General features: G+C 49.9%; 3 protein-coding genes across 3 annotated transcripts; 1 reads left to right on the plus strand and 2 right to left on the minus strand.

Annotated features, from left to right (window-relative positions):
* Positions 1-22: 22 nt before the first annotated feature.
* Positions 23-5,450, plus strand: FOXG_15138 (fatty acid synthase subunit beta, fungi type; the record flags this gene model as incomplete). The annotated part of the gene is made up of 2 exons (XM_018395206.1): positions 23-4,280; positions 4,333-5,450. 2 exons carry the CDS (start codon positions 23-25, stop codon positions 5,448-5,450), a joined length of 5,376 nt encoding a protein of 1,791 aa, XP_018255707.1.
* Positions 5,451-7,075: 1,625 nt separating this feature from the next.
* On the minus strand, positions 7,076-9,377 carry FOXG_15139 (uncharacterized protein; the record flags this gene model as incomplete). The annotated part of the gene is made up of 6 exons (XM_018395207.1): positions 7,076-7,143; positions 7,418-7,838; positions 8,088-8,346; positions 8,697-8,913; positions 9,124-9,238; positions 9,300-9,377. The coding sequence occupies 6 exons, from the start codon at positions 9,375-9,377 to the stop codon at positions 7,076-7,078; spliced, it is 1,158 nt and encodes a 385-aa protein (XP_018255708.1).
* Positions 9,378-11,889: 2,512 nt separating this feature from the next.
* FOXG_22002 (uncharacterized protein) lies at positions 11,890-12,407 on the minus strand (the record flags this gene model as incomplete). Its single annotated transcript, XM_018402383.1, has 2 exons — positions 11,890-12,215; positions 12,353-12,407. 2 exons carry the CDS (start codon positions 12,405-12,407, stop codon positions 11,890-11,892), a joined length of 381 nt encoding a protein of 126 aa, XP_018255709.1.
* Between the last annotated feature and the right edge of the window lie 2,453 nt (positions 12,408-14,860).

Below are 14,860 nucleotides of genomic sequence, written 5' to 3' on the forward strand. Positions count from 1 at the left end.
CATTACCAGCTCTGTCCTTACCATGCTTTTCTGGATCGGAACACGAAGCCAACAGGCATTCCCCATCACCTCCATGACTCCTAATATGCTTCGTAAGCCACAGGACCACGGCGAGGGTGCTCCCACTCCCATGCTTAGCATTCGGGATCTTCCTCAGGCTGAGCTTCAGAAGCACATTGATGCGACTAACCAATACCTGCCCGAAGACCGCCACGTCAGCATCTCTCTCCTTAATAGCCCCCGAAACCTGGTTGTGACAGGACCTCCCACTTCTCTCTACGGCCTCCACGCCCAGCTTCGCAAGATCAAAGCTCCCATTGGTCTGGACCAGAGCCGAATTCCTTTCACTGAGAGAAAGGTTCGCTTTGCCAACCAATTCCTGCCTGTCACTGCACCCTTCCATAGCAAGTACCTCGGAGAGGCTACTGCTATGATTGACGAGGATCTCAAGGACATCTCAATCGATTCCAGCGACCTTGGCATTGCCGTGTTCGACACCAACACTGGCAAGGATCTTCGAGAGGAAGTTAAGGGCAACATTGTCCCTGCCCTTGTCCGCTTGATCACTCGTGACCCCGTCAACTGGGAGAAGGCCACTGTCTTCCCGGGTGCCACTCACATTCTGGACTTCGGTCCTGGTGGTGATTCCGGTCTTGGTGCTCTGACTAGCCGAAACAAAGAGGGCACTGGCGTGCGTGTCATCTTGGCTGGTACTGTCGATGGTGCCATGAGCGACATCGGCTACAAGGCAGAGCTCTTTGACAGAGATGAGGAGAACGCTGTCCAGTATGCCATTGATTGGGTTGAGGAATTCGGGCCCAAGCTCGTGACGAACAAGAGCGGCCGAATATACGTGGACACCAAGATGAGTCGTTTCCTTGGTCTCCCTCCAATCATTGTCGCTGGTATGACTCCTACCACTGTTTCGTGGGACTTCGTTACCGCTACTATGGACGCTGGATACCACATTGAGCTTTCGGGTGGTGGTTACTTCAATAGTTTGATGATGAGCGATGCAATCACCAAGATCGAGAAGGCTATTCCCGCTGGTCGTGGTATTTCTGTCAACTTGATCTACGTCAACCCTCGTGCCATGGCTTGGCAGATTCCCCTAATCGGCAACCTTCGATCCGAGGGCGTTCCCATTGAGGGTCTCACAATCGGTGCTGGTGTTCCCTCTATGGAGGTTGCCCAGGAGTATATCGAGACCCTAGGCCTTAAGCACATCAGTTTCAAGCCCGGCTCTGTCGATGCTATCCAGTCTGTTATCAACATCGCCAGGGCCAACCCCCACTTTCCCATTATGCTCCAGTGGACTGGTGGCCGCGGTGGTGGTCATCACTCTTTCGAGGATTTCCACCAGCCTATCCTTCAGATGTATGGCCGTATTCGACGGCAGGAGAACATCATCCTTGTTGCCGGTAGTGGTTTCGGTGGTGCGGATGACACCTATCCCTACATCACTGGTGAATGGGCCAAGAAGTATGGCTACCCTCCCATGCCTTTCGATGGTTGCTTGTTCGGTAGCCGCATGATGGTTGCCAAAGAGGCTCACACCAGTAAGGACGTGAAAGAGGCTATTGTTGCCGCCCCTGGCCTCGAGGACAGCGATTGGGAGCAAACCTATAAAGGACCTGCTGGTGGGGTTCTTACCGTTCGCTCTGAGATGGGTGAGCCCATGCACAAACTCGCTACTCGTGGAGTCCGCTTCTGGGCCGAGATGGACCAGAAGATCTTCAGCCTACCCAAGCAGAAGAGGGTTACCGAACTCAACAGGAACAAGGACTATATCATTAAGAAGCTTAATGATGATTACCAGAAGGTCTGGTTCGGTCGCAACAAAGAGGGTAATGCTGTCGATCTGGCCGACATGACGTATGCTGAGGTTCTGCGACGTCTGGTCGAGCTCCTCTACATCGGGCACCAGTCCCGCTGGATCCACCACTCCTACGCCTTCCTCGTCGGTGACTACATTCATCGTCTCGAGGAGCGATTAGCTTCCACACCTGGCAAGGTATCTCTCCTTCAGAGTTACTCCGAGCTCAACGAGCCTTTCGAGGTGACCGACCGTATCCTTACCGCTTACCCTGAGGCTGAGACCCAGATCTTGAATGCCCAGGACGTTCAGCACTTCCTGATCTTATGCAGGCGACCCGCTCAGAAACCTGTCAACTTCATCCCTGTCCTTGACGAGAACTTCGAGTTCTACTTTAAGAAGGACTCTCTCTGGCAGTCCGAGGATTTGGATGCTGTTGTTGGCCAAGACGTTGGCCGAACATGTATTCTCCAGGGTCCTGCCGCTGCCAAGTTCTCGACTCAGATTGATCAGCCCATCCAGTCTATTCTCGACAGTATCCACGAGTCTCACGTGGAATACCTGATTCGGGATCTATATAACAATAACAAGGCTGCCATCCCCTACATCGAGTACTTTGGTGGTAAGCTTGTTGACCCCGAGATGCCTCAAGACGTCGAGGGCTTGACTGTAACCTACGACAACTACAAGAACACCTACCGCCTGTCATCGTCTGCCGCTGCCACTCTCCCTAAGCTTGACTCTTGGTTGTCTCTGGTCGCTGGCCCCAACCGTAACTGGCGTCACGCTCTGCTTATGGCCGATGTTGTTGCCCAGGGCCAGAAGTTTCAGGCCAACCCTATCCGACGCATTTTTACTCCTTCTCGTGGTCTGTTTGTTGAGATCTCTTACCCTAATGATCCTTCCAGGACTACCATTGTTGTTCGTGAGCAGCCCCGTCACAACCAGTACATCGATGTCATCGAGGTTAAGCTCATTGGTGAGAACAAGATCCAGGTCAACATGATCAAGGAGACCACTGCTCTCGGCAAGCCTGCTGCTCTGCCTTTGGAGTTCACCTACCACCCGGAGGCTGGATACTCTCCTATCCGTGAGGTTATGGAGGGTCGCAACGACCGCATCAAGGAGTTTTACTGGAAGGCGTGGTTCGGCGAGGAGCCCCTCGACCTCGACGCTGATGTCACTGCTAAGTTCGATGGTGGTAAGACTACCATCACTGGCGAGGCCATCAACGACTTCGTGCACGCTGTTGGCAACCACGGTGAGGCTTTTGTCGACCGACCTGGTAAGACTGTGTATGCTCCCATGGACTTTGCCATTGTTATTGGCTGGAAGGCCATTACCAAGCCTATCTTCCCTCGCACCATTGATGGTGACCTTCTGAAGCTTGTCCATCTTTCCAACCAGTTCCGCATGATCCCCGGCGCAGAACCTCTCAAGAAGGGCGACGAGGTCTCCACTACTGCCCAGATCAACGCCGTCATCAACCAGGAGGCTGGCAAGATGGTTGAGGTCTGTGGTACACTCGTTCGTGATGGAAAGCCTGTCACAGAGGTCACTTCTCAGTTCTTGTACCGTGGTACCTATACTGACTACGAGAACACCTTCCAGCGAAAGGTTGAAACTCCCATTCAGGTTCACCTCGCCACCACACGGGATGTTGCTATCCTTCGATCCAAGCAGTGGTTCTCTGTCGACGAGCTTCCTCAGAACATTGACCTGCTTGGTCAGACTCTGACTTTCCGCCTCCAGAGCTTTGTTCGCTACAAGAACAAGACTGTCTTCAGCAGTATCGAGACCCGAGGCCAGGTTCTGCTCGAGCTCCCCACTAAGGAGATCATCCAGGTCGGCAGCGTTGACTACGAGACTGGAGAGTCTCACGGCAACCCCGTTGTCGACTACCTTGAGCGCAATGGCCAGCCTATCGACCAGCCCATCAACTTCGAGAACCCCATCCCTCTCAGTGGCAAGTCTCCTCCCGCCCTTCGAGCCCCTTCCTCCAACGAGAACTACGCTCGCGTGTCTGGTGACTACAACCCCATCCACGTCTCTCGTGTATTCTCCAGCTATGCCAACCTCCCTGGCACCATCACCCACGGCATGTACTCTAGTGCATCCGTACGAAGCCTGATCGAGACCTGGGCCGCTGAGAACAACATTGGCCGTGTCCGAAGCTTCCATGCCTCACTTGTCGGCATGGTTTTGCCTAACGATGAGCTCGAGGTCAAGCTCCAGCACACTGGCATGGTCTCTGGCCGCAAGATCATCAAGGTTGAGGTCCGCAACAAGGAGACCGAAGATAAGGTTCTCGAGGGTGAGGCTGAGGTCGAACAACCTGTGACTGCATATGTCTTCACTGGACAGGGCTCCCAGGAGCAAGGTATGGGTATGGAGTTGTATGCCAGCAGCCCCGTTGCCAAGGAGGTCTGGGACCGCGCTGACAAGTACCTCCTCGATGCTTACGGTAAGTACCATCAACAAAGCACAGTCAGTATGCAATCGCTAATAAGCCTCAGGTTTCTCCATCACCAACATTGTCAAGAACAATCCCAAGGAGCTCACCATTCACTTTGGTGGGCCTCGTGGCAAGGCTATCCGCCAGAACTACATGGCGATGACTTTCGAGACTGTCGCTGCGGATGGTAGCATCAAGTCTGAGAAAATCTTCAAGGAGATTAACGAGACCACTACCTCATACATCTACCGTTCACCTACTGGCCTTCTCTCGGCCACTCAGTTCACCCAGCCTGCCCTTACCCTCATGGAGAAGGCCAGCTTCGAGGATATGAAGGCCAAGGGACTTGTGTCCAACAACAGCACCTTCGCTGGTCATTCTCTCGGCGAATACTCGGCCCTTGCTGCCCTTGCTGAGGTCATGCCAATTGAGAGTTTGGTATCCGTTATGTTCTACCGTGGTCTCACCATGCAGGTTGCCGTCGAGCGTGATGCTGCTGGCCGATCTAACTACTCCATGTGTGCTGTCAACCCCAGCCGCATCAGCAAGACCTTCAACGAGGCTGCTCTCCAGTTTATTGTTGACAAAATTGCCGAGGAGACTGGCTGGCTCCTTGAGATTGTCAACTACAACATTGCCAATATGCAGTACGTGTGCGCTGGTGACCTGCGTGCGCTCGACACTCTTGCCGGTGTGGCCAACTTTATCAAGGTCCAGAAGATCGCCATTGAAGAAGTCAAGGACAACATTGAGGAGGTCAAGGGACACCTCCGCGAGATCATTCGTGGCTGTGCTGAGAAGACGCTTGCCAAGCCCACTCCTCTTGAGCTGGAGCGTGGCTTTGCTACAATCCCCCTCCGTGGTATCGATGTGCCCTTCCACTCGACCTTCCTTCGGTCTGGTGTCAAACCCTTCCGATCTTTCTTGCTCAAGAAGATCAACAAGACATCTATCGATCCCTCCAAGCTGGTCGGAAAGTACATCCCCAACGTGACGGCCAAGCCGTTCGCGCTCACCAAGGAGTATTTTGAGGATGTGTACAAGCTGACCAATTCACCTAAGATTGGTGCTATTTTAGCCAACTGGGACAAGTATAACCAGGACGAGGCCGCTACCAACGGTGTTGAGAGTAGCGACAGCTCCAGTGGCGAGTACAAGGCCTCAGGCCGAGCTGCTTAAAGCAACTGATGCAAGGAAATGTACTAGAAAAAACAGGAAAGAAAGAAAGAGAGAAAAACCATGCATATACATGATATAACGGAATACTAAAGATTGGTGATTATGGAGAGTTTACAAATTCCCGGCGGCATTTTTACTTGGCATGAGTAACGTACATGATAAGCGAGCGGTCAATTTTCCACTATCTTGTGACTCTCTATCCCTGGAAGAACGACAACATTTTAAATCGGCCCAAATCAGTTAGGACTCCGTTCTGGAGATACTGCTACTTTTACCTGACATCTTCCTGAATCGTGCGTTATGTCCTGTCTTTCGGCAAATAATACATCGCCGTTCTTTTGTTTCTGACCTACGCTTCCGACTACCAGTTCGACGGCTTTCTTCTTCTAACTGCACATTTACCTGGCTCTGGCCCTCCAAATCCTGCCCTTGGCCTAGGGTTAGGCTTCCTCCTTTCTTCAGGGTTCTCTTCTTGGCACGTCATCGATTAAGTGTCGCATTCTCCTGCCGAAGAACCTAATTCTCCAACCTTAGCAAAGCGATTTGATGCATGATTCCTTGGGCTCCTTTAACAAACTGGTCAACAAGATATAAAATTGATATCGGAGAGCTTCCCTCATATCAAGAGATCCGATACTTCATAAATTCAGATTATAGGCTTGTCTCAACCGGATTGTTCGGTTCTTAGATACCCAAAGTACCGGCAGCTTGCCGATCCCTAAAACTGGTATCGGTGTTTGTAGCTTCCCATCAAGCTTGGAAATCACACTTTGCGGGTTCAAAGGTACGAGACCTGCTCCTCTGAAACCCTTTCGAATAGTCTTTACTATCATAGAGTCTTCAAATACGGCTAGAAATGCAGAGAAGAAAGCTTCCTTGGTGATATGCGTTATATCTGCCCTCATTCTCTTCTCGATCTGTCGGCCATATGCCTGCTTAAGCGGGCCAAAACATCCAACATCTAAGGGTCAGAACAATTATATCTACTCTACTTTAGACCAAGTAGAGTAGATATATGATTTTTCAGACAATTATATCGTAGATATAATATATATTCGACCGGAGGAGAATAGATATATATACATAGATTTATAAGTAGATATATAAGTAGATTTTAAAGCTATTTATAACCTTATAAGACCCATATAGCCTCACTTTTCGAGGTTAATACTAACTCTTCAGCCTATTACTGCTATAATAAATCGTCAACCTCACTGGCGCTATCCTCACCCTCTAATAACTATTTTATCTTAATAAGCGCCAGCTTATAATTACTTAGAGTGCTATAACCGACATCAGACTTACTTTCAAGGTATAACTTAAGCAATAGATCCAGATCCTTGATAAGGCCAGCACGGTACCAAGAGGGTAAAACCTGATATATGGGGATAATCTCAGCATCTAGATTCATATGCAACCCTAAGGCCATCTTACTAGCAGCTAAAAATAACCTCTCATACTTGGCTAATATCGGCTAAATCGCCAGGAAGTATAAGGTTATCCTAAATAACCGAGGATATTGTTAGACATTAGATGTATTTAGTCCATTGATCCAGATTGGTAGATTAATGTTGTGTTGTGTTAAATTCTGCCCCCTTAGAGGCTTTACCATTTCAGTTGTAATCTTAAAGTATCCCTGCTTGCACCTGAGACCCCAGCACCTGTTCAACACTTATCAAGCCCGTCAACAGAGCTGTATATTCAAGATAAGTTCAGCAGGTTGCAAAATAAGAGAACCTCTAACAGAGGTGCAACCGTTGTATACTGGTCTTACCTTATATCCCCTATTAGCCTTAAAGGTTTCACTATGTACATTATAACCCCCCTGATGGGGCTTTCTACTTGTTTCGACTCTGCGGCTCTCTAACAAGTACTTTACATTGTCCTTGGTTATCCAAATAAGGAACGTGACCCTTGCCTCTCCATAATATCAATCCAATGAACATTGTTAACGCCAGGCCGATTACTATCGTATGCGTTCCAAATAGATTTTACAAGGTTCCTCGCCACGACAACTGGCCAGGGCGGCAGGGCCATTTCGAGGGCATTGAGCCGACATAGAAGAAACTGTCGCGCATTGTCAATCTCTAATTCTGATCTGGTTACAGAACTCAGTTGCTCAGTATCCTTGTCTACCCGGCAGAGATAGTTGATGTAATCTGACATATCGCAGGCTTCAATGGTCGGGGTAGCGCTTGAAGAGGTGAATCGGGGCCCTATGCTAGCAGTGATGCAGAGGAGAGGCTGGGTCATCCTGCTGCCGGAGTCTGGAGGGAGCTGCTTCAAAATCTTGACAAGACGTAGACCTAAGGGAATGACCAACTCGTCCCCGGCTGTCCCTGTATTTCCCTGGCCTGTCAGGATGCTGCTGGGTAACCGTTGCGTGACCTAGTCTGGAAAGGTCTGATAGAGATGCAATAGCCCTGCTAGCCGGTACGCTTCGGCTATATTAACCAGATGTCCGCATGGCGTTCTCTCATCCCCGGTCTCTCCCACCGGCCGAGAGGTTTCAAAGTCCAGATGTATCAATCGCTCCTCGATGGCCTTTGCTTCCTTAATGAGTTTTAAAGCAGTAGTTAAATTATGTGCCGTGATTGTACTGTGTTGCTTAACGTTGAAATGAAAGTTGTGGCACACTTTCATCGTTCGAGTGAATAGTCTTGATATTGTAGTTGAGACGCCGGTCCAAGGATGAGGTGATTCCTGATCGATATCCAACTGTGTTTGTTCGGCAGTTGGGTAACCGTCGGCGCTGATGTCGTCGACACTCTCCATTTCGCTTGTACCTCGCGGGCCATTCCCGGCGGCCACGGATAAAAGCATATCGTAGTAGGTCCAGCTTTTGTTGAAGGCATGCAAGAGCTTGAAGTCCTTCTCGCACATGCTTCGTTTCTGTCTGTTTATTTGATGCAGAAGACCTTTAGCCTCTCGTAAGGTTCCTAGGTGATCAGGGTAGAGCCAGCAGACGCTAGTGCTTATGCAGAGCAGAGCAAAGAGAAGGCCTGTGGGGACTGATGTGAACTCGTTCGAGTGCTGAAAGCTAAGAAGTTCGGCCTTGATGATTCTTGTGGCAGATTTCATTAGGGACACTGACGTCTGTCTCATATGGGGTACTTTTGACGAGAGGTGGGCTTCTGACATGTTTTCAAGACTGATAGTAACAGCTTCGGAACTAGACCAAAAGGCGGCGGCTATTATGCGGTTGAAGTTTTTGTCGGAATCGTATTGGGACCAAATTCCGCAGACCTCGTGGAACCAGTACTCAATGAGAGATGTTGAAACATGTACGATGGTGGGGGGACGCCAGTGTCCTCGAGCCGAGGAGGCGAGAGACCCAGGTCTGAACTGCCTCGAGATAGATTGTCGAAAATATTCAACCCTTCCACACCACCGAGGACGTTGGTTGAAAATGAACCATCAGCGGCATTGGCAAAACCAGATGAATCAGTGCACCACTGGACATCTCTAAACTGTTCATCAATACTGGGTTGAGAGATGGAAGTCTCCCACACGGCATCGTCAGATAAGCCGAAAAAGTTCGTATTCCAGTCCGGAAGTGGCTGCATCCAGTCGCCCCCGGATTCAGTTCAGGATTCCCAGTTGATCATACCAGGGTGGAAGTTGGGAGTAAGAACTGAGGCCGAAGAAGGCCGCACAGAAGGCTGATGCTTACCTTTCGGCAGTTTCTCGTGTTTGTTGGACCACCTGAAGACTTTGAGGTAACCACTACATGTGTCACCCCGCGAAAGACACGCTTTGCAATTTGGCTTTGCCTCGTCACATTTGACCTGTTTAGTGACGATTTTGTTAGAGATATGTGGAGCTACTGATATCTCAACCGTTGCTTACGTGCTTGGCCTTGCAGTTTGCGCATCCCGACCTGGAGCGTCCAGTATCAGGCTTCCTCCATGACTTCTGAGAGGCCATCGCAAGTTTCATATATGCAAAGGTAGCTTGTGTGCGACACAGGTTGTCGTTATATGGAATCGAGCATACGCAAGGTATCAGGTGGAATGAGATAGCTCAGATGCAAAAAGATCCAAGACGGAGAGGTAAGCATACGCGCGAATGGCGACGGTATGGTAGGATTTACTCCAGTTTTCCACTTCCCGCATCGTTATTCATTGGCACTGGGCTTATGAAGCATTAAGGCTGTATTGACTCATTGCGTCGCACCAGTCTGTATCTGTTCTGGCGTCTGTCTCCCTTCGCCCGATACCCAGTTCTCTGTCCGAACCACTCATATGCTGGCATGACTCGCAAAGCTGGATAATACGGCAGAGACTAAGCCCCAATACAGGCTAGTCAAATGCGGGGAACATATCAAGGTTTATCGAGAGCTCGCACCGCATCCTCTGTACTGTGCGGGGAGGTGACCCCCATTGGTAACCTTCAACAGCACAGGATAGAGAGTTTCGTAGCCACGGGACAGTTGGCTACCGTGACGACCGTTCTTCTATGTAAAGAGACTACTAATGCGTTAAGCTTTCTCGTAAGCGATCTGATGTAGCCTACTAATGCCACGCTGGAGAAGTCGTTATCCCTCTCCCGCGTGCGGCATATTACCCAAGCCTCAACGGAGGACGATCTCACCTTCCACCGACTCCTCAATCTGAGCCCGTGGTTGGCTTATGGTAACAGGTCAGGGTTGGGTCAGGTTGGGTACTGTTAGATTGGCGGCTGGGGAGGGCTCCAATTTCCTTTATCACAATACTATTCTTGTATCCAGAAAAGGAGGGGGAATTGAACCAACCCCTCCCTGACAGACTGATCAAAAAGAATCAAGTCGACAATCAATAACATCTGTTACAAGCCCTGATTTTGCCGGGTGTCTCATTGAATGTGTGTATGTTCTGAGTTGAGTTGCTTCCCCGCTCTAAGTCCCATATACATCTTGTACTGGGGTCCGACTGGAGTATCACTGCTATAACGATCGCACGCCCCATTATGTAAAACACACAACGTGACAACATCATAATAATCTGCTCCACATCTTAATACACTCACTCCATCGTGTATGTGCGTATCTAGCAAGTACTATAGCACCTCTTGGAATTAAAAGAGGCAGAGTACCCAGGGTGCCTCGCTTGACCACTTCCTTCAGGAAGACTGCGTTACGTTACTTTCCGAAGCCATGTCACCCATCGCCCTCAATACGGCACACTGAGTTCGAGCACGAAGCGTGGTGGAAAGGCACGCGTGGGTTGAACCAATTATCTCCTGTGCTGTGTTGAGGTGCTAGTTGATTACTCGGCCATTGATATGTCGATGACAGACAGAACTTTAATTGACCACAAAAATGTATTACCTTGCGACTATACTGTGTGAAGATACCTCTTATGATTTACGGGACTTGGCGTTTGGAAAACCGTTGCTGAAAGCTCTAGCTATAAGTGGCCTTAGAGCCTTATGAGGGACATCACTGGCACCTTAACACAAAGGGATTAACTTGAACGCATTTAGGGGATCTCCCATCGGCCAAAATTAGCCCTCCCAGTCAAGCGTTAGGTATACCGTAAGAACTTACGAAATTGACTGCACCCGGTGGATCCGTTTCTGCTGGTTTCTGATCTATGATTGGCAAAGCTGCAAATAAAGATCTGACATTTCACTAAGAAGAGCCTCTAGACGAATGAGCGTAGCTTCCTGGATCCACAGGGCGCGGTCGATTTCGTGAGTTTTTACGGTACTTCAAGGTCAAGTGGCCTGTGGGACCGGAACGCGCTAATCACTCTGATCACGGACGATTTTTCACACAAGTCAATACAAATATTGGGCTTCTGTTATTCCTGGCCTCAGCCGCTGCTAAAATTCACGCCGCATGCATGACGGACTGCCGGCAGTTCCCAAGACACGTCGCCGGGGTGGATTCCTTCTCCGTGGACGGCCTCGAATAGTAGAATGACGTCCCGACCGGATCTGACACCACAATTCCTTGCCTATGATGATGGACCATTTATCATCAGAATGAGTATTGCCATGGGCTTGCTGCTCCTCCCGCGGTATACTTACCTGCGCGAAAGGCTTTATATACACGAATAAAACATGGACTTGACGACTCGATTGTTATTTCTGCCATGGTAGGAGTTCCGAGTCAACATAACCTGCCTGTACTAATCTTCAATTCAGTTATTTATTTATGGCTTTATCGTTATCGGTATTGTTGGAAAGCAATTCGAGCCCATATCATGACGAGCTGACGATGCTAACCGCTGGGCAACAGCGGTCTATCGGGGAGGCTCTGGAAAACACCTCGCTGCCAATCTGATGGCAGAACCTAGGGTATTTAGCAGAGCAGTATTGGTATGTCCTTTCGATGCTCCGTCCAGCATGTAAGACTGACAGGCACAAGTATCTTTCCGTGGGCGACATCCTCTATGCTACCAGTATCGCCCTCCTCAAAGCCTCCATCTTGGTCATGTACTGTCGAATATTTCCATTAAGATCCATGAAGGTTGGTGGATACTCGCTTGGTGTTATCGTTCTCATGTGGTGGATCGCGGTCTGTCTCCTCGCCATATTCCAATGTCGGCCCGTCCGGAAGGCTTGGGGCATGTCCACCACAGAGGGTACATGCATTGATAAAGGCATATGGTTTACCAGCGTCGCGGTCCCGAATATCGTTACCGACGTGGCAATCCTGGCCCTGCCTGTCCGCCAGTTTCCCTGCTTCGGCTGAGCAGAGCTCGGAAGATGGCTGTTTCTGGCATTTTTCTCCTCGGAGGCTTGTAATATTTTCCCCTTCTGAAGCATTACGCTGGTGGACTGATCATGTTTTAGCGTGGTTATCGTCAGTTGTCTGCGGCTCCGGTGCCTGCTCGACTTGCGCGGCGGCGAAGATGGGGACTTCACCCGTAAGTAAACGGTCCGCAGAGACCTTGTTGCTGCTAGCAACTACTGACCGTGGCTGTTGAATTCGATGCGAGTGCTTGCTGGAAAGTTAAGGACATGCTTCATCGGATGGTTGTTCACCATTTATCCCAACTCTCCGGCCCTTGGCGCGATTGTTAGTCGGCCTCTTCAGACGGCACACGATGAGCAACAGAATCACCGACGGCCTTAACAACGTTGAGACCATTGGATGCGCAAGGTCGAGGCACCCCCAAGACATGACTGGCAACGGAGTAGAATCATGCGAGCATCTCGGCGATGAAGGAGCGCCAACCGCGGATCTAAATTTACGACAGGGACACTCGAATGAAGTGAGCACTGTCGCACTTGGGAACCAAGATTCACATCTACAAAGTTAGGTGATGCCTATGACCGCCGTCATAGCCGAACACAATGTATGTTGAGGCGTGACGTTGGGGACTGTCCATGCTAAAATACCCGAGCGGTGCCGGAAACTTCTTGGTGGTAGCAGCAGGGCCTTGTCGAAGCCAAATCAAGGACATAATACATGATATTTCTCAGGCAATGCATCAACAGGGCTAATCAGACCGGTATTCGCAGGTTCATTGGGCAATGGAACCTCCCTTCCACAAGTGGCGTTGACGTGGAAGAGGCCTAAAGTCTCTGCCCTTAACTATGCCGTTCTCTATCAAATGCGCGTGGGTAGGACGTGCTCTTAGTTCAATATCTTTTTGTCAGTTTGTTTTCTCTCCTTGATCTCTAATCAGCTATATATTCTCGATACGCTTTGCAAAGGAGGCTATTAAAGCCTCCACCATCCGCTTTGGAAGATGGTTGCACCGTTTTCGTCTCTCGATGCCATGACCTACGGTTCCTGTGCCTTGATTTCTGGAGTGGGTGTCGTTTGGGTTATGTAGCAGAAAGTTTTCTGTCCCGCGCGGGAAATGTTGCAGCCGTCGGGCATTATTGGTAGATAGAAGGCCACGTTTAGTCACATGTTGGCGACTGGCAGCACTTGGTTGGTGTGCAGATGCACGAGAGTTTTGGATATTTGTGGCCGAGCGTGATGTCAGGTTCCTTTTGTCAACGCTGGGGCAATTTCGGGATGCAGGCGTCAGGTAGGCTTTTTCTAGGTTTGTAAGGCACTTGGCCGACGCTGGAGGCTCTCGCCCATGACCGCTATTCATCTTTTCTTGGGTAACGAATCCGATGCGAAGCGCCAAGCTATCTGGCGCTGCTAGATTGTCAAAGTATGGTCAGCGAAGCCATTCACGGGGAAAGAACGGCAAAGATACTTACCATTGGACTTAGAAATCAATCTGGCTACCTCGCATTTGGGGGTTCCTTTATTTTGCAACCTGCTGAACTTATCTTGAATATACAGCTCTGCTGGCGGGCTCGATAAACTCGGGATCACACCACCATGACCCTTTACCAGGGCTAACTGTGGAGTCTGGGAAGGTGTTGGTAGTCCATGAACAATCTAAGGTTTGTAAGTGGTTAAGCTGCCAGCGTTCTCGAATACAAACCTGACGGATTGATGGAAGGAGAGCTCTGGTAGTCTGTCGGCCTTCTGGCATGGTCGAGTGCTGCAGAAAACAGCTTTGGTCTTGCGAAGTGGTGGGCATGGCGGGAGGGAGCTGACGCTATAAACTTGATAAGGGGGAGTTGTGAGGCTTCGCTGAACGATGCCTATATATGACTGCAGATCTACTGTGCGATTTCACAACACAAGCGCTAAGCGAGAATACTCTTTAATTCTTCATGCAGCCAGCTTATAACATAACCCGCCAGGGGAGCCGATGGATTGTAGTATGAAAGCCTCGGGGCTAAGTCGTTCTACAATAATGAGGCCTAATCTTAGGGAAAACCAAACACTTGACAAATTGTCAAGGAGCGTGGTCGGCCCTTGGTCCGTCTCCATCTGTCCGGTTTTACCGTAATGGGCTATCTCCCCTGAGAGGTTTGTTGCATCTGAGTAATGAACGTTTTCCAAGATGCCCAATATCCACCCATCCGGCTTCATACTTTCCTTTGGCGGCCAAAATAGCCTGCAAGATGCACCAGTCAAATTCTCCTTTCGGATATTTTTGTCGGAACAGGGATACGTAAGGAAAACCCCAGCAATTTGGCTGTGTAGGTGAATTTGCGGCTGCGGGCGCAGTTTAACCTAGACAGGACTAGGGTGAGGGAAATGCAGGGCGATGGGAATGGATGTCAATGAGATGCCAAGAAGGTTGCTCTCGTCATTGCACGTTGCTGGTCCGAATCCGGGCATTGGATCGAACTGAATTTGACTCGATTCGGTTAAATGACACGGACGGTTGACAGACCAGCTTCCCCCTGTCGACTCAGCACTGGATCAACTCTTAACCATAGTCAGCGCCAATTAAGGTCTGTCCGAGCACGGCATGGCAGCACTCCTCAGGCACGTGGGCTGACAGACTAAACGGTCTACATCAGTCCGGATATCTTGGTCGAATCTGTGCTTGGTGGCAACCTTCCACTCTTCTCCGGGGCTGGGTTCAAAGCTTGTATTCAGAGTTTTAGTCTAAGCC

This window comes from Fusarium oxysporum, chromosome 1 (assembly GCF_000149955.1).
Source record: "Fusarium oxysporum f. sp. lycopersici 4287 chromosome 1, whole genome shotgun sequence".
Taxonomy (NCBI): Eukaryota; Fungi; Ascomycota; class Sordariomycetes; order Hypocreales; family Nectriaceae; genus Fusarium; species Fusarium oxysporum.